Here is a 27,033-nt window from a genome sequence, read left to right on the forward strand (position 1 = left end):
GTGGTGCCAGGCCCCACTGTTGCAAAAGGCCCCGGCGCTCTACCCATTTCTCTCTTCTTTTTTTGGGCTCAGAATTTTGGAGTCTGCAAGTCGCCTAGCAACAGCTCTGAATCTTGGCACAGCGGCAGAACAAACAGCCAGCTGTGTCTCTCTCTCTCACACACACACACACACCCACACCTTTCTGTAGAATATAGGGGGAAATAGTCCGGCCCTGCTCCCTTAAAAGCTCTGAGCTTCCATCTCTTTATTTCTTCCACCTAGCTGACAAACCACTCACTTCTTACTCCTCAACCAACCCTGTTGAAAATGACATGTTAGAATGTCACATAAGAGATGTCTGTTTTTAAAATGATTTGAGCTCTGCCCGATGATGATTTTCCATCCTTGTTCTGAACTGAGTGATTGACACATACCATCTCTGGGCTCATATGCCAGGTTGGCATAGCTTGGAGCTGAGGGCACAAACTAAATGAAACAGAACCAAACGACTCGTCCACTCATCTAGCCTTGAAATATGTATTTTTTGTAGATCTACATATATGCAAATGTTTAACCATCAATTTACGTCTCATTTTTACAGTATTACGAGATGTCCTACGGCCTTAATATTGAAATGCACAAACAGGTAAGTACAACCCCCTTCCATTGTCATCTCTCCCCCTCTCCCTCCCTCCCTTTCTAGTCAACCTGGGTCTAGAGGAGTAATGTATGCTTGTGAACTGGCCTCCAGCACAAAATGCTAATCCGCACTTGATGGACCCATGGCACTGTGCTGCTGCTGCATTAATAGGATCTGCAAACAGAATTCTTATTTCTAGACAGACAAGAGAAGAGGATAGATGTGCCCTTCCTTCCTAAAGAAGCCGGAACATCCTCTTTTGTCTCCTCAAATATCCTCTCTATTACTGCTGCTGACTTTACCCTCCTCCTCCCTCGATCCCTCTTTATAACCTCCTCCTATGTCTCTCTCTCTCCCTCATACCCCCCCCTTCTCTATAACTATCTCTCTATACTCTTCTGTCTCTATCCCCTTCTCTTTCTCATACTCTCTCTCTCCTTCTCTGCCCCTCTCTGTTTCTTTTCCTCCCTCTCTCCTGCAGGTATACAGTCCATACCGAATTTCCCTTTAAATCAGGTCACTGCCTTCAGAGCGTCTGCTCTCTCCCTTCGTTTCACCATCTCAATCGCTCTGATTTTGACAAGCCACACCAATCACCCTCCTTCCTTCCTTCCTTCTCGCTCTCTTTCTAGCTCTCCCTCTAGCTCTCCCTTCTCCTCCTCATGCATCCTGCCTCATTGGCTGTCATTTCCTCAAACGCACAAGAGCCTCCCCCGCCTCCTCCCCTCTCCCCCCTCCCCCTCCTCCTCCTCTTCTATTCATTTCCCTCTCCCATTTTGTTCTCCCCTCTTTATCCTCTTTCCCTTGCTCTCTCTCTTGTTCCCCCACCACCCTGCCCTTCTCTCCAATCTCCCTGGCTCCCTCTCTCCTGAAGATGACATTTAGTAGTTGGCATTCTCCAACAAGAAATCATTGTGTTTCCCTGGGGAGGGCGCTGATGGATTTATGGAGGAGAGTGCTGAAGGGTGGGCGCTGCCTGTCTGCACAATAGAGGGAAGAGGTGGAGGTAAGGGGGGGGGGGGAGAAGACGAGGGGGAGAGGAAGAAGAGTGTGAAGGAGGATGTGGGTGGGAGTTCACCACAGCATCAATAAATCACTTAGTAGAGAATGGTGTGTGGCTGGCTGGCCGGCCGGAGCGAGAGGAGAGAGGGAAACGGTACAGCAGAGCCTTGCTGTCAGCAAGACTAATGACCCCCAGTCATAATGATGTTGTCATCATGATCTCTGCATTCATATCATTACTGGCTTTAACCGGCTTGTTGGGGTTCACCGCTAAATGAATGAAGGGAGGTAGGAAGGGAGATGGGGAGAGCTGTGTGGATCAGAGAGGCAAACGCCCATGGCTAAGCCCACTGACCCCCAGCAGGTAGGCATGCACACACAGATGCTGGCCATGAATATTTTAGCCGGGCTCCCTGGCAGTGTTTGGATTTGCATGGACCAGATGTGAGGTGCTGAAATATTTACCACACTGGCCCTTGCAGCCAGACCTGCTCAGGTTTGGGGGTGTGTGTGTTGCTTTGATGAGCACACACAAACACATAGTGTCCTCCCTCACACACACTCTCCCCCTCTCTTTCTGCAGACGGAGATCGCCAAGCGCCTGAATGTGATCTGTGCCCAGCTCATCCCTTTCCTGTCACAGGAGGTGAGACACACACACACACGGTCATGCATATTAACACATCAGTAACACATTCAGTATCTCTCTGACATCCACCCACAGACTCAGGCGTGCACATGCATGCTCCTAGTAACCAAGAACTCACAGTATAACATTCAGACATACCGCTAGGGAGCAGGCACACACACATTAAAACAAATGCTGTAACACAGAGTAAAAACATTAATACAAGTCCCATGATGGTAGTGACTGCCCATTAACTGCTTATCACTTATTAACCATCATTTATTCACATTACTTTTAATAAAATAATTATTTCATTCCAAGTCATCATCTAATCTCTATATGCTGTCTGACAAAATCACTATTTTAGTAGTTCTTCAAAGTAAATAAAGCATACTTTTATGACAGAAAAAAAACGAACAAAATGGAATTCAAATAATTAAACCGTTGTCGGTCAATAAGTTGTTAAAAAACAGAAACATTTCGGTTAATCACTTAGCACTAGCTTCAAAGTAAAAAAGTAATTCCTTCAAGACTTGGTCCTCCTAAACATTTGGAACCAAAATTATTTTCCAATCATTTCATTCTGAACAGAACTATAATATTTTTTGTTCCGACCAGCAAAATAATTTTCTCAACCGGTTCGAACCAAAAAAAAAGTACTGGCTTATATCATTCCTTTTTTGTTCCTTTTGAAACCTATGAAATATACACTTTTTTACATTTAGCTCGTCATTTAAATGACTTCACCAATCAGTGCGGATAGAGCAGACTACTGTGGCGCGGGTGAACGATTTAATCTGTATAGGAAAGTCCTTGAGAGCAAATTGTATTTTGCCGTAACAGCATGGTTTAATCATAATGAAAGACAACTACACACACTGTGCTGCCAGTCAGTGTAGGGCGCGAGATGCAACTGACATTTTGAGAGTGAGGAAAGAGGATCGAGGAAGCTTGCCTTGAAGTACACAGTTTTCATGGGCCTTGTTTCGTGTGCACCTGCCGACTTGACATTGTGTTTTATTTTTCCCGAGTGGGAGCTGTGGTGCTTGGGGAAGAGGGAGTGCAGGACCTGCTGCCTTGGCGGCCTGCTTGGCGGCCTGCTTGGCGGCTGTAGCTTCTTTCTTGACGTTCATGTGGTTCTCACAAAGCTCACATGCTAGATCCAGTGGGATGCATTGTGCTGAGGATGAATTGTGCAAACACTCTTATTTATTTTACATCTGTACACCGTGAGTGTTGCTTTACCACTCTCTCTCCATCACTGATGTGGAGTACAGCTCCGCTGGTATGTTGTATTGCGGAGAGTGGGGCAGCTCCCGCGTTTTCACTGTTCTGAGCAGGCTAGTCTTCTTTGCAATCAACTTGTCTGCCAGGGAAATTGATGTGAAGAAGTTGTCCATGGTCACATTTCTGCCTTTGCCCATGTAAGGCTCCACGAGTCTCAAAACCGCAGTCTAAGACAGTCGCTCACCCGCTGGCCTGGTTTTATTTTCCCCTGAAATGGAAAGCCATTGAGCCAAGTACTAGGTTTCGACATCACTGGCTAAAACCAAAACTTAACTGAAGTCACATGCACCATTATCAGTTTCCAACTGGTTTATATCACCCATTCATCCATTGATGACAGAATAGCATGTTGTAATTTTACGTTTATGTTACTAGTTTTTGCTTAGTAGCCAAAGCAATGTTGCCGCACGAGTGGTCATGTGCTGAATGCATGGACAGCACAGATATTCTTGGGAAAAGAGCTGCACTTCTTGGATTTTGAGAGTTATCTGACAAAGGTAAGTGTCATAGAAACGGCAGAATATGCTCTTTCAGATACTATATAGAAATCACAATGTTTTACCTGCATGTGACTCTGAAGGAGGATTTGATAAAGTGATGCTCCTTTCCCTTCATCTTACAAGCTGCACCCATCTCTTCATGTACAATTTGACAACTCATAGGCCTAATATTGTCACTCATCAGATTATTGTCAATGTAATCTTGTCTATAGACTAACTCTTATTATGTGTGAAATGAGTTTAGGTGTAGTTTCGAGGGGCCGGCTGTGAAGCTGACTGGCATCGTTTGTTTCCCACTCATCAACTTGGATAGAGTCAAGGATATGTTTTGCATTATTCTAAAGGCCTGCTGCAACACACAGCATGTTTTCGTTTCCCTTACAATACATTTGATCAGTAATAGAGTTACAGTAAATAAAACAGTCCTGTAACAGGTCCTTTTTACAAAGTAAAACGTAAAAGAGAATGGTATCAACCTGCAAGCCATGCGGTCATACAATTACGCCTAATTTAAATTTGATTGTGAAGTAACTTGCACAAGTATCGCCCATCCATCCATTTGTCATTCATTCAGAGGTCAGGCATCATTTGCTTTGCTGGATAGACTCAATGATATGTTTTGCATTATTCAAAAGGCATACTGCAACATGTAGCATGTTTTCATTTCCCTTACAATAAATTCAATTAGTAATAGAGTTACAGTAAATAAAACAGTCCCATAACAGCTTATTTTTACAAAGTAAAACGTAAAAGAGAATGGTATCAACCCGCAAGGCGTGCGGTCAAATTATTTGCTGCTGATAAATAGGCATAAAACAAACTCATCATTACACTATTGTCTTTCTAAATTAAATCAACCTCTTCACCCTCCTCATCATTCAGTTAGGTCTTTAAATTCAATTGTGAAGTAAGGTGCACAGTTATCGCCCATTCATCCATTTTGTCATTCATTCAGTGAGGAGAGGGAGACGCATTAGCGCCTGGCTGGGTACCAACGTCCTACAGTTAGGAATAGGTGTGGGGGGAAAAAAGGCTCTAAATACGTTTTTGTTTTTTATTTCAAAATTCTGACAAATGAGCAGTGTAAAATACAAATATTTAGGAAGTCAGGGAAGGAGCAAGACAGCTTTTTTTGGGGGGCAGTATTTTATTTATTTACAAAATCAAACGTGGGTGGCCGTTGGCCTATGGCGGTTCTAGTGTTAACCGGTTCCCATGCTGTTCCGGAACAGTATAGATCACTTTCGTTTTTGGCTCGGCTTCTGTTCCTAAATTAATTTAGTTATTTTCTGGTTTTCGGTTCTGTTCCCTGGACCATTTCCAACCCTTGCTATATATACCACATGCTGTAATGATGCTCTTTGAAGTTGTATTTTTATTGAATGTATTTGCATTTTGTTAAAATGCACACTTTTATCTTCAAGTTTCCCCTCTCCCCATCTCACTGTTACCTTGGCTTGTCCCACAGCACCAACAACAGGTGGTCCAGGCCATGGAGCGCGCCAAGCAGGTGACTATGGGGGAGTTAAATGCGTCGATAGGGGTACGTGGACTCCCTCCTCTACCTCATACAGTGTGTACCTCCATCCTCTCATACGTCTCTATTTTGGTTATTTTGTTTGTGCTCTGTGGGTAGCCAATTCCCCCTCCTCCCAGCATGCACACAGGCACATACATTCACGCACGCACGCACGCACACACACACACACACACACACACACACACACACACACACACACACACACACACACACACACACACACACACACACACACACACACACACACACACACACACACAATTGGTCACTTAGTGCGGGTTTGACTGGAACAGGCTGAGATGAGTCTGCTAGGAAATGGAGAGGGAGAAGAGAAAGAGGGATGAAAAATGACACTGCTGTGTGCCAAGCGACAACTCAATGGCCTCACCAAACCAGAGGACTTTCAAATGACACATCAATTTTTACAGTCTGAGAAAGGTTCTCCCCCCCAATGTATTTTAGTGTTATGTGAAGAAATACAATTATTTTAATTAACTGAAAATAATAAAATTATTTGAGAGATTATGATTTTCTTGGCATTTTTACATCACATCTTTTTAACAATCATGCACTCCATGGCTTGAGTTTGTGGCAGTCTTCTCTCTCCTAGGGAGACTCTCCTCCCCTCCACTCTCCCTCCATCTTGCAGGAGCCCATGCATGGTGCCATCCATCACTGGAGACACACCTCTCTCTGTATACCTCTCTCCCTTCAGCCCCTGTCCAGCCCCCATCCAGTCTACCACTAACCCAGTAGACCAACTCAACCCCTGCATTGTCCCCCCCCCCCCCCTCCTTTTCTCTCCTCCCTTCAGCAACAGCTGCAGGCGCAGCACCTCTCCCAGCACGTGGCCCAGGGTCTGCAGGGTCTGCACAGTATGCAAATGGGGCCCCATCCTGGGGGCCTCCCTCACCCTGGCCTGGCGCTGGGCGGAGGGTCTGGCCTCTTGGCTTTGTCTGGGGCCCTGGGGGCCCAGCTGGCTGCGAAGGAGGGCCACGAGAGGGCCCACCTGGAGGCTGCCGCTGCTGCAGCCGCCGCAGAGCACCACAGAGGTATGGGCTGGGACGGGGACAGGATGGGGAGCAGGATAGAGAAGGACGGGGCTGGTAGGGATGGATTAGACTGAAAAAGAATGAGATGTGTAGGGTTTGGTCTTGGCTTGGCTAGATTGTTGGAGCTGGTTGGGTTGGGCTAATAATGTGTGAAATTCATAGTGATATGCTAAAGAAAGAGACATTTCATGAAAAGACCATGTGTGTGAGAATGGTGATAGTCAAGTTGTATTGTGTTTGCTCTGTTTTGGCTGGCTGCGGGGACGCGGGGCGATGCTGCCCATCATGGACGTAGACCGTGAGGCTGGACCGGTGAGAACGCTACACCCAAGTTCCCTACACCCAAGTACACTGCAATATTGTACAGTTCACCATATTACACTTCACATCGATGCTCTATCTCCCTCATGGACACTGAGCCCCAGTCGATGATGTGTGATTTGTCCATCAAATTTAGCCGTGGTGGTTATGAAGTTGACATGGTTTATACAGTTCCTCTCACCTCATTATCGCCTTCTCCTCTCTTCCTCCTCCCTCCCTTAGAGCTCTATGTCCAACGGGGATAAGGGCCGTTCAGCAGACTACCTCAGCAACGGGAAGAAGAGGAGGGCAGATGAGAAGGAGTTCATGACAGACTATGTTAGTATGCTGCCACGCTGAGAAGTTGATTAGCAATTGTGTGTGTTTGTGTCACATTAATTCAGTAATTAGGTGTGTGTGTGTGTGTGTGTGTGTGTGTGTGTGTGTGTGCGTGCACATTTTTTAACTAATACCCCACATCCTGATTGCAGGGCAGTGACGCAGATAAGAGTGATGATAATTTGGTGGTGGATGAGGTGAGTTGGCCTATCTTTGCATCTCGGTTCAGATCCCCTAAATCACTCTGATAATTGACTGATTCAGATTGATGCGAGAAACACTGTGGGGCCATGGCTGGTAGACTAACCCCCCCACCCATCTCTGTGCCCCCTCGTCCCCCCTCCAGGACCCCTCGTCCCCCCGCAGTGTCCACTCCTACTCGTCCAGAGAAAACGGCCTGGACAAGTTGCCCCCGTCCCGTAAAGACGCCCCTCCCCAGGCCAGCCCCGCGTCCCTGGCCTCCTCCAGCAGCCAAGCCTCCCCCTCCCGCAGCAAGGACCGGGAGCCACCGGTATGCTCAGGATCAGTCCATTACATGCCTTTATTGTGAGACACACACACACACAGCTTCATACAGTTATGCTCAGGGTCAGATGAGTGCTTGTACAGTGAGGGGAAAAACGTATTTGATCCCCTGCTGATTTTGTACGTTTGCCCACTGACAAAGACATGATCAGTCTATACTTTTAATGGTAGGTTTATTTGAACAGTGAGAGACAGAATAACAACAAAAAAGAAAAAGAAAAACACATGTCAAAAATGTTATAAATTGATTTGCATTTTAATGAGGAAAATAAGTATTTGACCCCTCTGCAAAACATGACTTAGTACTTGGTGGTAATCACAGAGGTCAGACGTTTCTTGTAGTTGGCCACCAGGTTTGCACACATCTCAGGAGGGATTTTGTCCCACTCCTCTTTGCAGATCTTCTCCAAGTCATTAAGGTTTCGAGCCTGACGTTTGGCAACTCGAACCTTCAGCTCCCTCCACAGATTTTCTATGGGATTAAGGTCTGGAGACTGGCTAGGCCACTCCAGGACCTTAATGTGCTTCTTCTTGAGCCACTCCTTTGTTGCCTTGGCCGTGTGTTTTTGGGTCATTGTCATGCTGGAATACCCATCCACGACCCATTTTCAATGCCCTGGCTGAGGGAAGGAGGTTCTCACCCAATATTTGACGGTACATGGCCCCGTCCATCGTCCCTTTGATGCGGTGAAGTTGTCCTGTCCCCTTAGCAGAAAAACACCCCCAAAGCATAATGTTTCCACCTCCATGTTTGATGGTGGGGATGGTGTTCTTGGGGTCATAGGCAGCATTCCTCCTCCTCCAAACACGGCGAGTTGAGTTGATGCCAAAGAGCTCGATTTGGTCTCATCTGACCACAACACTTTCACCCAGTTCTCCTCTGAATCATTCAGATGTTCATTGGCAAACTTCAGACGGGCCTGTATATGTGCTTTCTTGAGCAGGGGGACCTTGCGGGCGCTGCAGGATTTCAGTCCTTCACGGCGTAGTGTGTTACCAATTGTTTTCTTGGTGACTATGGTCCCAGCTGCCTTGAGATCATTGACAAGATCCTCCCATGTAGTTCTGGGCTGATTCCTCACCGTTCTCATGATCATTGCAACTCCACGAGGTGAGATCTTGCATGGAGCCCCAGGCCGAGGGAGATTGACAGTTATTTTGTGTTTCTTCCATTTGCGAATAATCGCACCAACTGTTGTCATCTTCTCACCAAGCTTCTTGGCGATGGTCTTGGAGCCATTCCAGCCTTGTGTAGGTCTACAATCTTGTCCCTGACATCCTTGGAGAGCTCTTTGGTCTTGGCCATGGTGTAGAGTTTGGAATCTGATTGATTGCTTCTGTGGACAGGTGTCTTTTATACAGGTAACAAACTGAGATTAGGAGCACTCCCTTTAAGAGTGTGCTCTAATCTCAGCTCGTTACCTGTATAAAAGACACCTGGGAGCCAGAAATCTTTCTGATTGAGAGGGGGTAAAATACTTATTTCCCTCATTAAAATGCAAATCAATTTATAACATTTTTGACATGCGTTTTTCTGGATTTTGTTGTTGTTATTCTGTCTCTCACTGTTCAAATAAACCTACCATTAACATTATAGACTGATCATTTCTTTGTCAGTGGGCAAACTTACAAAATCAGCAGGGGATTAAATACTTTTTTCCCTCACTGTATGTATGGTGAGGCATGCTCAGCCCACATACTTAGTTCCAGTGATGGTCCTTCCATTCAGCCTCATTCTGTGTCAAGGATGCTCACATCCCATGTGACCCTAGCCTTACTGAATTACTGCATTTCTACACACCCACACTTTGACATGACCTCGCTTCAGAATAGATAGATCCTAGATACATAGAACAGCAGTGATACAGAAGCCATCTGTTAAATATTCCATTCCAAATGGTTTCTCCATGTGTCCTTCATGTAACTCCACAGCATTAGCACCTAGTGTCTCTCTGGTAACTGTGGTGTGATGAAAGGATATCTCACATTCACATCACACTATCTCTCCTCTCACACTCTCTCTCGTTCTCTTTCACACTTCTCGCTCTACCTCCCTCCTCCTCTCCCCCATCTTTCTCTACCTCCCTCCTCTCCCCACCTCTCTCTACCTACCTCCTCCTCTCCCCATCTCTCTCTCTACCTCCCTCCTCCTCTCCCCATCTCTCTCTCTACCTCCCTCCTCCTCCCCCATCTCTCTCTACCTCCCTCCATCTCTCTCTCTCTCTCTCTCTCTCTCTCTCTCTCTCTCTCTCTCTCTCTCTCTCTCTCTCTCTCTCTCTCTCTCTCTCTCTCTCTCTCTCTCTCTCTCTCTCTCTCTCTCTCTCTCTCTCTCTCTCTCTCTCTCTCTCTCACACAGAGGGAGAAGTCCAGTACCCCAGGTATGAAGCCAGGCACCCCCCACGGTTCCCAGGACTCCTCCACCCCCGGCCCCAGTGCCCCCCCACAGTTCCGCCCCGTCCCTGGCAAACCTGGCATTGACCCTCTGGGTAAGACCAACCACAAGACCATCATGGATCACATGTGTATTGCAGTTTTCACTAGGTTTTTTAAGTGCCTTCAATACCAGCCTTGATCATTGATTATCAGATGATTTTATCTGAAGCAGCCTACAGTTTCCATCTACATTCAGTATTTGAGTCCATGCATGAATCAAAATGGTAAGCCCTGTTCTAACCAGCTGAGCTATACAAACTGCCCTTGACGTGGGTTAACTGATGTGCCTGCTGCTGCCTGTGATTGTGAGAGAAGTGGATTTTCAGCAGGGAGATTAAGAGAGGTGACGGACTGTGACGCTGAACTCTTTCATCATTAGGCTGTTTCAGTCTATTGCAATGCATCAAACTCCCCTCCCATTCAGTAGTCAAGTGGCTCCACCCATAGCTCCATACTGCTGTGTGGCAGACCAGCCAGCAGAGTGCAGTAGTGCTCTGGTGATGTTCTCGCTACTGTGGCAGAGAGCAATGTGTTTGACCCTGTTTGATGTGGAACCCTACATAGAGGGTCAGAGCTGGCTCCCAGGCTGGCTGTTTACACAGGGTCTCCTCTGTCTTATCTAACAGTGTTAACTCTATCAGCCACACTAATTGGAATGGTAATCATGGCCTTTCCCAAGACAATTAATAGACCCAAGATAGGTAATAGAATGAGAATAGAAAAATTAAACTGGATCAATTCAACCTGATCAACTTTTTTCGTACTGGTCCCCCATAACCCTGGCGTTGCAAGCGCCATGCTCTACCAACTGAGCCAAACTGACACTTATTTGTTTTTGTCGTTGATTATTGGAACAAAGCAATACAAACTTCTCTTTGTGCCTCCTCTCCATCTCTGTATTCATAGTTCTAAGGTGAACATCAGCTACTGGTCTCTGTTGGATTCTAGCTTTCTAGGTTAATTTGCTTTGTCGCTTTCTGCATTATCGAATCTTAATTTCCTCCCCAATTTTGATCTTGTCTCATCGCTGCAACTCGAGTCATTCATCCTCCAAAACATGACCTGCCAAACCGCACTTCTTAACACCCGCCCGCTTAACCCGGAAGCCAGCCACACCAATTTGTCGGAGGAAACGCTGTTCAACAGCCTGCCGGCACATGGCCCGCCACAAGGAGTCGCTAGACTAACCCGGATGAAGCTGGGCCAATTATGCGCCGCCCTATGGGACTCCCGATCACGGCCGGTTGTGATACAGGCCAGGATTGAACCCGGGTCTGTAGTGACGCCTCTAGCACAGCGATGCAGTGCCTTAGACCGGGAGGCCCCTGATTCTTAATCTTATCTTCTCTCTCCCTCCCGCCCCCTTTCTCCTCTCCCCATCAGCTCTGGGTCTGAGGAATCCTCTGGCGGTGCAGGGAGCGTACCCCCCCGGGGCGTTTGGCCTGCCCCCTCCAGGGGTGAACGGGGAGCTGGCGGGGGCAGCAGCAGCCTATGGGGCGGGGCTTCACCTGGTCTCCCCCCAGATGAACGGCTCTGCAGCCGCCGCCGCTGCAGCCGGATATGGACGATCACCAGTGGTGAGAGGGGGATGGGGTAGTGATGATAAACGGAAAGAGAGGGAAGCGGAATATATACAGTTGAAGTCAGAAGTTTACATACACTTAAGTTGGAGTGATTAAAACTTGTTTTTCAACCACTCCACAAATTTCTTGTTAACAAACTATAGTTTTGGCAAGTCGGTTAGGACATCTATTTTGTGCATGACACAAGTAATTTTTCCAACAATTGTTTACAGACAGATTATTTCACTTATAATTCACTGTATCACAATTCCAGTGGGTCAGAAGTTTACATACACTAAGTTGACTGTGCCTTTAAACAGCTTGGAAAATGATGTAATGGCTTTAGAAGCTTCTGATAGGCTAATTGACATCATTTGAGTCAATTGGAGGTGTACCTGTGGATGTATTTCAAGGCCTACCTTCAAACTCAGTGCCTCTTTGCTTGACATCATGGGAAAATCAAAAGAAATCAGCCAAGACCTCAGAAAATAAATTGTAGACCTCCACAAGTCTGGTTCATCCTTGGGAGCAATTTCCAAACGCCTGAAGGTGCCACGTTCATCTGTACAAACAATAGTACGCAAGTATAAACACCATGGGACCACGCAGCCATCATACCTCTCAGGAAGGTGGCGCGTTCTGTCTCCTAGAGATGAACGTACTTTGGTGCGAAAAGTGCAAATCAATCCCAGAACAACCGCAAAGGACCTTGTGAAGATGCTGGAGGAAACGGGTACAAAAGGATCTATATCCACAGTAAAACGAGTCCTATATCGACATAACCTGAAAGGCCGCTCAGCAAGGAAGAAGCCACTGCTCCAAAACCGCCATAAAAAAACAGACTACAGTTTGCAACTGCACATTGGGACAAAGATCGTACTTTTTGGAGAAATGTCCTCTGGTCTGATGAAACTAAAATAGAACTGTTTGGCCATAATGACCATCGTTATGTTTGGAGGAAAAAGGGGAAGCTTGCAAGCCGAAGACCACCATCCCAACCGTGAAGCACGGGGGTGGCAGCATCATGCTGTGGGGGTGCTTTGCTGCAGGAGGGACTGGTGCACTTCACAAAATAGATGGCATCATGAGGAAGGAAAATTATATTGAAGCAACATCTCAAGACATCAGTCAGGAAGTTAAAGCTTGGTTGCAAATGGGTCTTCCAAATGGACAATGACCCCAAGCATTCTTCCAAAGGTGTGGCAAAATGGTTTAAGGACAACAAAATCAAGGTATTGGAGTGGCCATCACAAAGCCCTGACCTCAATCCTATAGAAAATGTGTGGGCAGAACTGGAAAAGCGTGTGCGAGCAAGGAAGCCTAGAAACCTGACTCAGTTACACCAGCTCTGTCAGGAGGAATGGGCCAAAATTCAACCAACTTATTGTGGGAAGCTTGTGGAAGGATACCCGAAACGTTTGACCCAAGTTAAACAATTTTAAAGGCAATGCTACCAAATACTAATTGAGTGTATGTAAACTTCTGACCCACTGGGAATGTGATGAAAGAAATAAAAGCTGAAATAAATCATTCTCTCTACTATTATTCTGACATTTCACATTCTTAAAATAAAGTGGTGATCCTAACTGACCTAAGACAGGGATTTTTTACCAGGATTAAATGTCAGCAATTGTGAAAAACTGAGTTTAAATGTATTTGGCTAAGGTGTATGTAAACTTCCGACTTCAACTGTATCTGTGTACATGCACTTGCACACTGAGTAGGCTTTTATTGACAATCCAATTGTATGACCTCATAAACCAGTCATATCTCTTCATGGTATGGACTTAGTATTCACTGTGGGAAAACAGTAGAAATCTACTGTGGTTTTGAGAAGGCTTTCTGGGACTGCTCTGTCAGATGCCTGAGCTAACATTCTTTGTCCTTGTACTCCAGGTGGGCTATGAGTCTCCTCACCCCCACATGAGGGTCCCAGGGTTACCCGCCAGCCTGCAGTCCGCTGCCTCAGGGAAACCGTGAGTACTGTTCTCTCTGCCTCTGCTACCACAGCCTCTTATACGGTCATCACACCCTCTTATTCTCTGACCACAGCACAATTTTACTGTTATGTCTTCATACTCATTTGTTGCTATTGTAGGCTTTTATTGTCTTGAGGGTAACCTCAAGTTTCAGCCTTGTTAAATGCACAGTCCAGTCAAAAAACTTGATTTTCCTGTGTTTTTATATATATTTTCACATTATGAGGTTGGAATAATCAGGGGTGTGGACTCCAGTAACATGACTTGGACTCGATTCTGACTCCAGTCACAAATTTGAAGACTTGAGACTCGATTTGATAGAAAATAAAATTACTTGACTTGGAGCCTCAAGACTAGGGACTCGTCTTTGACTTGAGACTGATGACTTGAAATTCTGGCCAGGTTTTGTCACTCATTTTGTGGCACGGAGTCTCTGTGGATTACTCTCCTCGCAGCCAGAGACAGTAGCTGCTGCATCGATTACGCAAACTCTGCCCTCTGATTGGACCAGCTAACTGTTAATCAACACAGGTCAGGCGAGGCAGCGCAGTGGTTCTCAAAGTGAGATGGTTTTGGTGGGTCGCGAGTGTGAAACTGAATGGGAAAAAATATATATTTTAATAGGCTACCATTTGTATTTTCTATCTTTGTCCATTTGATCTGATTTATAATATAGGCCTACGGTATTGCACTAAATTGTCTCAAAAACATCTCATCTGTGTTTCAGAACAAAAAAATTGCACGTCTTGATTGTTGACCAATGACCAGTCATCAGCAAAGGCGAGTGCGCATAACCAGAGATTAGTGACCAGAAAGCTCTTGCTTACTTTTCTCTGGTTGGCAAAAACAAAATATGTTTATATTATTCATATAAAATACAGTTTAGAAATCTACTACTGAGGCATCTTTGCCAGAACAATAATAGGCTACCTGGCGATTTCATTGATCATTTTCATATTTCAGATAGGCCTAGTTTGGGTGGCTACTGGCTGTATGTCTAAAGGTAGCTGTAACATCGCACTTCCTTCAATATTATGGGACGAAGATGTAACATATTCTGGCGAATTAATTATGGTATTTGTGAGGAAGAAGGGCTACCCAGTTGGCAATGAGCATTCTGCGGGCAGGCGGCCCTCCAAAGTGATACCACGAGGCGCAGACAGACCATGCGTTCCACCCTATTACAGTTAGGCCATATGATTCTGCTTGCTCTGGACAGAGAAGTGACACGATATCCCTAGTTAATATTGGCAGCTAACATGAATGACTTTCAGATAAACTGCATTTTACACCTGCATTTGTAATTCTATATCTTGCGTTTTGTAAATGCATTGCCATTTATGACTCCAATGACAGGCTACATTTGCGCGCACTGCTTTTTGGGGGTCGCGGGTCAAAAAGTTTAGGACAGCTATAGGGTCGGGTGCAGCGCAAACATCAAATTGTAGGGAGAGAAGGTTGCCATAAACATCTAGCTCCAAATATTATTTGGTGACAATATTAACCTCTTAAGGATCGGAACCTTTTTTCAATTTGTGCCCAAATCTAACTGCCTGTAGCACAGGACCTGAAGCAAGGAAATGCATATTCTTGATACCGTTTGAAAGGAAACACTTTGAAGTTTGTGGAAATGGGAAATTAATGTAGGAGAATATAACACATTATATCTGGTAAAAGATAAGCAGCAGTGTGTGTGTGCAAATTTTCAGATCGATCCAGTGAAGCATTGCAATACTGGACTATTTTGTATCAAGTCTGCCCAAATGTGTCGAATTGGTCAATTAATACATTTTCAAGTACATAACTATAGAGAACATACATTTTGTATTACCATATCATTTTTGTAAGTTTACACACTCCCAGGAATGTCATACATGATGGATCATTAGCTTATACACCAACTTTCACACAGCTAGATGGCCGGGCGGGGTGGGTGTGGAGCCAGAGACAGCATGGGTTTAAACTGTAGAACCCAATTCCTACATTTGAATATAAAAATTGATTTGATCAAACAAAACAATGCTACGTTTTATCTCTGGGACCCTTAGGATGACAAATCAGAGTAAGATTACTGAATGGAAGTACATTATTTACCTTCAGAGGTGAATGTATCAAACCAGTTGCCGTGATACGTTTTTTATTGTTGTGCACTCTCCTCAAACAATAGCATGGTATTTCTTCACTGTAATAGCTACTGTGAATTGGACAGTGCATTTAGATTAACAATAATTTAAGCTTTCTGCCCATATAAAACATGTCTATATCCTGGAAAGTTTGCTGTTGTTTACAACAGTCATGCTAATCACATTAGTGCACGTTAGCTCAACCGTCCCGTATACGGGATCCAGTAGAGGTTAACTGGTTACTTTGCACGCTCACCGGCAATGGAGCATCAAATCAAATCAAATTTTATTTGCCACATGTGCCGAATACAACAGGTGTAGACCTTACAGTGAAATGCTTACTTACAAGCCCTTAACCAACAATGCAGTTAAAGATTTTTTTTTTTAAGTGTTAAGAAATAGATAAGTAAAAACATTTGAAAATAGCAAATAATTAAAGAGCAGCAGTAAAATAACAATAGCGGGGCTATATACAGGGGGTACCGGTTCAGAGTCAATGTGCGGGGGCACCGGCTAGTTGAGGTAGTTGAAGTAATATGTACATGTGGGTAGAGTTAAAGTCACTATGCATAAATAATAAACAGAGTAGCAGCAGCGTAAAAGAGGGTGGTGGGGTGGGCAATGCAAATAGTCCGGGGTAGCTATGATTAGCTGTTCAGGAGTCTTATGGCTTGGGGGTAGAAGCTGTTAAGAAGCCTTTTGGACCTAGACTTGGCGCTCCGGTACCGCTTGCCGTGCGGTAACCGAGAGAACAGTCTATGACTAGGGTGGCTTAGAGTCTTTGACAATTTTTAGGGCCTTCCTCTGACACCGCCTGGTATAGAGGTCCTGGATGGCAGGAAGCTTGGCCCCAGTGACGCACTACCCTCTGAGGACCCATGCCAAATCTTTTCAGTCTCCTGAGGGGGAATAGGCTTTGTCATGCCCTCTTCACGACTGTCTTGGCGTGTTTGGACCATGATAGTTTGTTGGTGATGTGGACACCAAGGAACTTGAAGCTCTCAACCTGTTCCACTACAGCCCCGTCGATGAGAATGGGGGCGTGCTCGGTCCTCCTCTTTTTCCTGTAGTCCACAATCATCTCCTTTGTCTTGATCACATTGAGGGAGAGGTTGTTTTTCAACTATTACTAGCATAGGCCTAGCTACTGGTCTTATGGTATGTCAAAATTGCTTGAAATTGATCATTTACTTATGAAGCTTACATTTGGAATTTGTTGTTAAACTTAATTCTTACATATCAAAATGTGTTAGACAAAATAATGAAAAGGGCTGTCTGGTAACCTCAACAAATAGACAAATATTTGTAGTTGAACAAGTCATTGTATGTATAGATTTTTTTTATTTCTACTTGACATGAAACTTGCCTTAAATAAACTTGTCTTGACTTGACTGACTCTTAGAATGCACGACTTGACTCGAGACTCGACCCGTTCTACTTGGGACACGATTTGAGACTCTTGTGACTCGAGACTTGCTTGTGACTCGAATAATAGTGATTTGGTCCAACTCTGGGAATAATATTGTAAAAATTATGATAATGCCCTTTTCGTGTAAGAGCTGTTTGAAAAGATCACCTGATGTTTTTGGTCTGCCTGGTGCCATCATCAGGCGGTAAATTAGTTAATAGACCAATAAGAAAGAGCGTTCCAAACCTCTCTGCCAATAGCAGCTAGTTTTGAATTTTCCCCTCCCCACTCAGACCACTCCCAGAAATTACTCTTTGCTAAGAAGCTATTTTTGTTTCTTTTTGACAATTATAATTGAAAACAATCACAGTAAGGTACTTAATTGTTACCCAGAAATGATTTGATATCGAAATAAAAATGACTGCATTGGATCTTTTTAAAGTAACAACTACTGTAGAACAGCACATTTCACTGCACCTATCCAGTGTATGTGACAATAAAATGTATTTATTTATTTTCTTCTTCTCCTCCCACCTTCCTTCCTCTGTATTCTCACTCTCCAGTGCCTACTCTTTCCATGTAAGTGCGGATGGACAGATGCAGCCGGTGCCTTTCCCTCCAGATGCCCTGCTGGGCCCGGGCATCCCGCGGCACGCCCGTCAGATCCACACTCTGAACCATGGAGAGGTGGTGTGTGCCGTTACCATCAGTACTTCCACACGCCACGTCTACACCGGCGGGAAGGGCTGTGTCAAGGTGTGGGACATCAGCCAGCCTGGAAGCAAAAGTGCCATGGCCCAGCTCGACTGTCTGGTGAGTGGACACACACACACACACTGTGCATAGAGACACAAACGCACTGACACCAAAGAGATAGCAGAGGACGGAGAGAGTAAAGGAAGGACGCACTCAAACAGTGGTCATGAAGGGACAACTTAAAATGATACAGAGACGGGCAGTTTAAAAAAAATGCTTTCCAGTGTACATGAAAAATGTATGTACCAAGTTGTCTTGAAGGGAAATGTTCCTGGGTGGAAATGTTTTACTCTGGTGGTACTGCTGAGGCTGCACTCCTTAGAGGACTTCATTATTCTGCTGTCATATTATTAATACACTGCTCAAAAAAATAAAGGGAACACTTAAACAACACAATTTAACTCCAAGTCAATCACACTTCTGTGAAATCAAACTGTCCACTTAGGAAGCAACACTGATTGACAATACATTCCACATGCTGTTGTGCAAATGGAATAGACAACAGGTGGAAATTATAGGCAATTAGCAAGACACCCCCAATAAAGGACTGGTTTTGCAGGTGGTGACCACAGACCACTTCTCAGTTCCTATGCTTCCTGGCTGATGTTTTGGTCACTTTTGAATGCTGGCGGTGCTTTCACTCTAGTGGTAGCATGAGACGGAGTCTACAACCCACACAAGTGGCTCAGGTAGTGCAGCTCATCCAGGATGGCACATCAATGCGAGCTGTGGCAAAAAGGTTTGCTGTGTCTGTCAGCGTAGTGTCCAGAGCATGGAGGCGCTACCAGGAGACAGGCCAGTACATCAGGAGACGTGGAGGAGGCCGTAGGAGGGCAACAACCCAGCAGCAGGACTGCTACCTCCGCCTTTGTGCAAGGAGGAGCAGGCGGAGCACTGCCAGAGCCCTGCAAAATGACCTCCAGCAGGCCACAAATGTGCATGTGTCTGCTCAAACGGTCAGAAACAGACTCCATGAGTGTGGTATGAGGGCCCGACGTCCACAGGTGGGGGTTGTGCTTACAGCCCGACAGCGTGCAGGACGTTTGGCATTTGCCAGAGAACACCAAGATTGGCAAATTCGCCACTGGCGCCCTGTGCTCTTCACAGATGAAAGCAGGTTCACACGGAGCACATGTGACAGACGTGACAGAGTCTGGAGACGCCGTGGAGAACGTTCTGCTGCCTGCAACATCCTCCAGCATGACCGGTTTGGCGGTGAGTCAGTCATGGTGTGGGGTGGCATTTCTTTGGGGGGCCGCACAGCCCTCCATGTGCTCGCCAGAGGTAGCCTGACTGCCATTAGGTACCGAGATGAGATCCTCAGACCCCTTGTGAGACCATATGCTGGTGCGGTTGGCCCTGGGTTCCTCCTAATGCAAGACGTGTGTCAGCAGTTCCTGCAAGAGGAAGGCATTGATGCTATGGACTGGCCCGCCCGTTCCCCAGACCTGAATCCAATTGAGCACATCTGGGACATCATGTCTCGCTCCATCCACCAACGCCACGTTGCACCACAGACTGTCCAGGATGCTCTAGTCCAGGTCTGGGAGGAGATCCCTCAGGAGACCATCCGCCACCTCATCAGGAGCATGCCCAGGCGTTGTAGGGAGGTCATACAGGCATGTGGAGGCCACACACACTACTGAGCCTCATTTTGACTTGTTTTAAGGACATTACATCAAAGTTGGATCAGCCTGTAGTGTGGTTTTCCACTTTAATTTTGAGGGTGACTCCAAATCCAGACCTCCATGGGTTGATAAATTTGATTTCCATTGATAATTTTTGTGTGATTTTGTTGTCAGCACATTCAACTATGTAAAGAAAAAAGTATTTAATAAGATTATTTCATTCATTCAGATCTAGGATGTGTTATTTTAGTGTTCCCTTTATTTTTTTGAGCAGTGTAGTTGTGAATTTTATGTTGCTCACCTCACACAGTCACATTTGCACCCTATAATTACTGGAGTTATTTTCTGTTACCCAATCAGAATAGGGATAACTACATCCGCTCCTGCAAACTCCTCCCCGATGGGCGGACCCTCATCGTTGGAGGCGAGGCCAGCACACTGTCAATCTGGGACTTGGCCACACCCACTCCCCGCATCAAGGCGGAGTTGACGTCGTCTGCCCCGGCCTGCTACGCTCTGGCCATCTCCCCCGACAACAAGGTCTGCTTCTCCTGCTGCAGCGACGGAAACATCGTAGTCTGGGACTTGCACAACCAGACCCTGGTTAGGTAAGGAGAGGAGAGGAGGAGGAGAGGGGGATAACGAGGAAGATGAGGAGAGGGGGGAGAGGAGTAGGTTAGGAGGGGTAGAGGGGGGAAATATTGTGGTCTTGGACCTTCACAACCAGACCCTGGTCAGGTTAGGAGAGGTGAGGAGGTTAGGAGGGGTAGAGGGGGAAAATATCATAGTCTGGGACCTGCACAACCAGACCCTGGTCAGGTAAGGAGAGGAGTAGAGGGGTAGGGCAGGAAAGGAGAGTAGAGGTGAAGAGGAGGAGGATAGGGCAGGAGAGGAGAGGAGGAGAAGGAGAGAGCATGGCCATGGGCTATATGACTATGGATCACATCTGAATGGCTGGGGGTTGATGTTGAATGTGTCTGCTCCCCAGGCAGTTCCAGGGCCACACTGACGGGGCCAGCTGTATTGACATCTCCAACGATGGGACCAAACTGTGGACGGGGGGGCTGGACAACACAGTACGCTGCTGGGACCTGAGAGAGGGACGACAGCTGCAGCAGCACGACTTCACCTCACAGGTACTGACACCAGCTGAGACTAGATCAGGGCCAGTATCCACAAAGTGTCTCAGAGTAGAAAATTGGTTCTAAGTGCTGAGAATATACATTTGACTCCTACTCTTATGGGTGAAAATAAAAGCTATGCATGAAGCCTCTTTAGTCATGAGGCCCACCTAGACGACAGATATTTAGGACACCTCATGAGCTGTCCTAACCAGGTAAGAGTTACCAGCAGGTGCCTTGATAATAGAAAAATGCAGCGAGTCAGTGGTTCCTGCGCCACATGCAATTGCTTTGGAGTTGTTGAAACAATGTTTTGATATGATCAATCCATATACAATCTAGGCCTACCTGCAACAGTAGGCCTATCTCTTGTGCTTTTGACAATGATTTCACAAGGCCTATTTCACAAGATATACCTAAATACTTATAACTAATAAATAATCACATTTTTCTTTAGATGATTTAATTAAACTATGTACATGTTATTTCAAGTTATCCCTTTGGAGCTCAATTTCACATTGTAAAAAAAAAAAGCCTACATTGGGCATGCCTAGAAATTGGCATCGAAGGCTTATGTTAACTTTGTTTGTGTTCGATGAAAATGATAGACCTTTCAAATGTTTTATGCAACATTATCAGCAAGTGACTTGATGCCTACTGTGCCAAAGCGATTTAGTTGTGTGTTTAATATAATGGTAATATTATAAAAATTCCACTTTTAACAACCATCAGTTGGTTTTAAAAAAAAGGTTATGCATGCCAACGTACGGTGCCGTGACAGTATTTCCCCTCGTTCTGATTTTCTCTATTTTTAAATATTTTGGAAACTAAAGGTTATTAGATCTTCAATCAAAACCTAATATTAGATAAAGGGTACCTGGGTGAACAAATAACAACCAATTGCATAACTTTGTTTATTAAATACATTTAAAAAGTATCAACACCCAATGCCCCTGTGTGAAAAAGTTATTGCACCTTTACACTCAATAACTGGTTGTGCCACCTTTAGCTGCAATGACTGCAACCAAACGTTTCCTGTAGTTGATCAGTCTCTCACATCCATGTGGAGGAATTTTGGTCCACTCTTCCATGCAGAACTGCTTTAACATTTCAATCTGGTTTAGGTCTGGACTTTGACTAGGCAATTCCAGAACTTTAAATGTGTGGCTTTTCAGCCATTCTGATGTAGACTTGCTTTTGTGTTTTGAATCATTGTCTTGCTGCATGACCCAGCTGCGCTTAAGCTTAACCATGAATTCTACTCTGTATCAATTCTCTGATACAGAGCAGAATTCATGGTTCTTTCAATGATGGCAAGTCGTCCAGGTCCTGAGGCAGCAAAGCATCCCCAAACCATCACACTACCACCACGCTGGACCCATGTCATCCAAAAAGTTAAAATGTTGAATCATCTGTCCATAGAACATTCTTCTAGGAGTCTTGACGATCTTCCAGGTGCTTTTTGGCGTTTTGGACGACATGGGTCTGGTGAAAACCAAACACTGAATTCCATAGTAAGAACCTCCATACCAATGGTCAAGCATGGTGGTGGTATTGTGATGGTTTGGGGACCTGGAAGACTTGCCATCATTGAAGGAACCAGGAATTCTAGGCTATAGTCACATTCACCGTATAAGTTTTGAAACATGCTATAGAGTTCACAGCTGGCGATGCCTTATCGCGATTGGTTATTCCCAATAATTTGCAACCATGTCAATGAGCGTCATCACTATCTTTCCTTTGCAGTAACTGTTGTGATTACCAGCTGAGATAAACCTTTGTGTTGATTTTACTCCTGGCTCAGAGTTTGTCTGAGCAGTGTCTTAACATCATCCTAAAACCTACTTTGAGCTGGGAGTGTTTTTTAGTGTTGAAAACGGTTTCAACAGGATTCCTAAGACTTTTTCTGAGATGCTATGTGGATACGGCCCCAGTAATGTATTTCACTTGTTAATATATATGGAGTGGCTGCGGTTCCGGATTTTCTGCAACCCGATTTGCCGTAGCTAAAGATTTCTGCGCATGTGCAGGATGTTTTTTACGTACTGCTGCCAACTCCTCTGCCTCAGTAGTGATTGGAAGTTCAGCTCTTTTTACTGACTCTTTTTTTACTGAACTCATTCAATCAAAATAACAAATCTTTCGACTCATTTGATTCAGTAATGCCAAGAGCACGCAGGACCCCCTACCGGCAAACAATGAACTAAAAACTTGAATCATGATTCTACAAGCTTCTTGTTCACCAAAGGGGGCTTATTGTAGCTGACATTTGTGACTGATACTTCTAAAAGTGTGCTTCAAACAATGTACATACAATTATTTATTGATGGCTTTGAAACAAGTTCTAGTTGTGGCCACAAAGGACTAGATTGTGAATGACTCTTGACGGAATGCTCTCTGCTTGACTGCCGCGAGGGAGATTAGCACAATATAGTTTGAACTGCAGCAGCCCCCCAAACGATTCGTTCTTGAGTTCCAGTGTTGAGCAGAGGCATGTGTTTGTTTTGGTTCTACAAAGCTGTGTCCATCGATAACATTCGCTAATCAATTGCATTCAATTATCAGTTCTAAACAATTATTTTTCTTTGTCTAACTGTTTTCACAGCCACAGCCTAATATATAAGACCTGTCGCTCCATTCTGTATCACTTCACACATGATGCTGCTGATGGTCTTTGTCAGATGAGCTCCATTCAGTCGTGTAATGAGCTTTCTCTCTCTCTCATCCTCTCCCTCCCGCCAGATCTTTTCTTTGGGCTACTGTCCTACAGGAGAGTGGCTGGCAGTGGGTATGGAGAGCAGTAATGTAGAAGTGCTGCATGTCTCCAAACCAGACAAGTACCAGCTGCACCTCCATGAGAGCTGTGTGCTGTCACTCAAGTTTGCCTACTGTGGTACGTACCACACTCCTAATTGTTCCATTCAAATGTTTTCTTGTGTAATCTTGAGGACAAAATACAATTTTAGCCATTTAGCAGACGCTCTTATCCAGAGTGACATACAATTTAGTGCATTCGTCTTAAGAAAGCTAGGTGGGACAACCACATATATCTCAGTCATAGTAAGTACATTTTCCTTCAATAAAGGAGCTATGAGCAAAGGGCCAGTAGGAAAATAAGAAAAAGGGAGGGAGGGAGGGGGGGATTGGGATTATTTAAAATACTATTTGAATGGGTAGGGTTAGCCTGAAATTACACTCTCACAAAGCATAAGTCTCTTTCTCCTTGTATGCAACAAACTAGCCATCCCTCTCTGTCATGCTGCATCTCCTCTGCCCAGAGTATATCTCTTCATCTCCCATTGTGTGTGTCTTTGGTTCTGCAGGTAAATGGTTTGTGAGCACAGGCAAAGATAACCTTCTGAACGCATGGCGGACACCCTATGGATCAAGCATATTCCAGGTAGGTCCCCGCTTTGATTTACTAACTGGTTTGTCTCTTACACTTTGTCGCTAGTGAAATGCTATTTCAAGTGCATTTGTTGGGTTTCTAGTTATTTAAGCCATTTATACTATTTATTATATAAATCCCTTTTGTGTAATGATGGTATTGTCTCTGTGATTATGGTTGGTTTGTGTAATGATGGTATTGTCTCTGTGAATATGGTTGGTTTGTGTAATGATGGTATTGTCTCTGTGATTATGGTTGGTTTGTGTAATGATGGTATTGTCTCTGTGATTATGGTCGGTTTGTGTAATGATGGTATTGTCTCTGTGATTATGGTTGGTTTGTGTAATGATGGTATTGTCTCTGTGATTATGGTTGGTTTGTGTAATGATGGTATTGTCTCTGTGATTATGGTCGGTTTGTGTAATGATGGTATTGTCTCTGTGATTATGGTCGGTTTGTGTAATGATGGTATTGTCTCTGTGATTATGGTCGGTTTGTGTAATGATGGTATTGTCTCTGTGATTATGGTCGGTTTGTGTAATGATGGTATTGTCTCTGTGATTATGGTCGGTTTGTGTAATGATGGTATTGTCTCTGTGATTATGGTCGGTTTGTGTAATGATGGTATTGTCTCTGTGAATATGGTTGGTTTGTGTAATGATGGTATTGTCTCTGTGATTATGGTTGGTTTGTGTAATGATGGTATTGTCTCTGTGATTATGGTCGGTTTGTGTAATGATGGTATTGTCTCTGTGAATATGGTCGGTTTGTGTAATGATGGTATTGTCTCTGTGAATATGGTCGGTTTGTGTAATGATGGTATTGTCTCTGTGAATATGGTCGGTTTGTGTAATGATGGTATTGTCTCTGTGAATATGGTCGGTTTGTGTAATGATGGTATTGTCTCTGTGAATATGGTCGGTTTGTGTAATGATGGTATTGTCTCTGTGATTATGGTTGGTTTGTGTAATGATGGTATTGTCTCTGTGATTATGGTCGGTTTGTGTAATGATGGTATTGTCTCTGTGAAATATGGTTGGTTTGTGTGTAACTGGAGTCTTCTTTTTGTTTCTCCAGTCAAAGGAGACGTCTTCGGTGCTCAGCTGTGACATCTCTCCTGATGACCAGTTCATTGTGACGGGCTCGGGTGACAAGAAGGCCACTGTGTATGAAGTCATCTACTGAGGAGGGAGTGCTCTGATTGGATAAAGTGGGGGTGATGCTCCCCTGGCGCACCAATGACTGTAAAGAGTGGTGGAGACAAGACACACATTGTACTTTGTTGTTTTATTTACTTTTGTAAAGGATGCAGATGAGGGCGTGGATATCTGGAACTTTGACCTTAAAAAAAAATGCTCAGAAAAAGCTGGTAGTCTAGCGACACAAAAAGTGGGATTCCTCCAAAGAACTCTTTGTTTTTTCCCCACCTTTTTTTATTTTCTTTTTTTTTAACAAAATGAAACCTCTGTAGTGAACAAAAAATTAGCAAAAATAAATGCATTATTTTTTTAGCCTTAGAATTCTTGACGAGCGGTAGGACCATGGTGTGTGCACAGAGGGAGATAAGGGGGTTGTAAGTGCTGGAGGGGGGAGGGGGGAGGGGGGAGGGAGGGGGGGGGGGGGGGGGTGACCACAGTTTTGTGTGTAGCCTAGCCCAGTCCCTGCTCTGCTCGTATCACTGTGAATGTCTGTACTCATCTAGCAGATGGTATGGCGGACAGACAGTTTGCTGTGAGATTCCAATGACTAAACGTGGTTAGATTCAGCAGCAATATGATTGTATTGTAATACATGATAAAAGGACAGAACACTATCCAGGATATGAAACGAAAATATGTGTTCACAGTATTCTGCAATTTCAGGGAAATGGCTACTTACTACATCAACACTCAACAATGACATGTTTTCTATTGTATTTGTTAGGGCACATAGACAGGTATTTTCACTACTGCATCGTGACCTTTGAACTCGGTATATATCAACTGTAAATAAAGCTCTAAAGGCAAAAAAGGACATGGGTCGGATTTGCTTAGAGCCGGGGAGAAAAGTGGTATGATTCATTTGTACATTGTAGTTTTGAGTATCTCTTTAAGTGCATATTCCCAAGAGAAACAGGACTGTGACTAACCACCATACAGGGCTGATGGGTCTGGAAAGGTTGGTAAGATGTCTGCAGCCACACAGCTCAGTGGGAGCTTTGATAAGAGTCTGGCTGACTGTCTGCTGCTTTTAATGTCATTGTGTCCTCAACTGGAAGTGAGCCCAAGGAGGACCTGCCTCCAACTTCAGTGTCCTCTCAACCCTTCCCTACACACACCCTGTGTACTCTCACTCTCTCTATAGAGTACAGTTCTGCTCAGAACAAAGCCTCAACCATGAGTAGGACTTATATCCAAAGGTGGACATGTTCCAGGAGTGGGCAGTTCTGCCTGTGTACAGATGGATAATGATAACACAATGTGTTCAAAGCTACTGAGTGCCCCCTGTAAATCTGAACGGTCTGAAGAGTACATGTTGAGAGAGTATACCAGCTATGTCATGGAGGCCCCCCAGGGCCATGTCTTCTAATGGACTCTCATTAGGAGTGGGATGAAGTGGCCATGGCCTAGACAACATTTACCTGGAGGAGCTGGGGATTATGGGATGGTGGAGGTACCACATTCTCTCTAGCTGGGGAGCTGGTGTGTACTGACCAAGGAATGGACCTGTGGGGCAGGTGAAAGATGGGAGGGTCTGGGGGAATGATGTGGGCAAGAGTAGATCTAGGTGATGTAATGAGACCAATAAAATATTTTGTATGGTTCTTGGTGTTTTCATACTGTACTGCACGTCTCCAACAT

General features: G+C 44.8%; 1 protein-coding gene across 1 annotated transcript in view; it reads left to right on the top strand.

The window, feature by feature from the left end:
- Positions 1–25,748, top strand: part of LOC311149246 (transducin-like enhancer protein 1) — a 44,184-nt gene extending 18,436 nt beyond the window's left edge. The window contains exons 4-20 of the mRNA XM_084186337.1: positions 584–628; positions 2,208–2,270; positions 5,508–5,582; positions 6,394–6,631; positions 6,858–6,943; positions 7,175–7,270; positions 7,423–7,467; positions 7,617–7,781; positions 10,152–10,281; positions 11,612–11,805; positions 13,687–13,766; positions 17,864–18,113; positions 20,045–20,292; positions 20,673–20,820; positions 23,548–23,698; positions 24,129–24,205; positions 25,271–25,748. Coding sequence (XP_084042463.1) covers positions 584–628; positions 2,208–2,270; positions 5,508–5,582; positions 6,394–6,631; positions 6,858–6,943; positions 7,175–7,270; positions 7,423–7,467; positions 7,617–7,781; positions 10,152–10,281; positions 11,612–11,805; positions 13,687–13,766; positions 17,864–18,113; positions 20,045–20,292; positions 20,673–20,820; positions 23,548–23,698; positions 24,129–24,205; positions 25,271–25,378 — 2,199 coding nt within the window. The 3' untranslated portion in view covers positions 25,379–25,748. The remainder of the gene's footprint in view (positions 1–583; positions 629–2,207; positions 2,271–5,507; positions 5,583–6,393; positions 6,632–6,857; positions 6,944–7,174; positions 7,271–7,422; positions 7,468–7,616; positions 7,782–10,151; positions 10,282–11,611; positions 11,806–13,686; positions 13,767–17,863; positions 18,114–20,044; positions 20,293–20,672; positions 20,821–23,547; positions 23,699–24,128; positions 24,206–25,270) is intronic.
- The last annotated feature ends 1,285 nt before the right edge of the window (positions 25,749–27,033 follow it).

This window comes from Coregonus lavaretus (assembly GCF_964263955.1).
Source record: "Coregonus lavaretus genome assembly, chromosome: 21".
NCBI lineage: Eukaryota > Metazoa > Chordata > Actinopteri > Salmoniformes > Salmonidae > Coregonus > Coregonus lavaretus.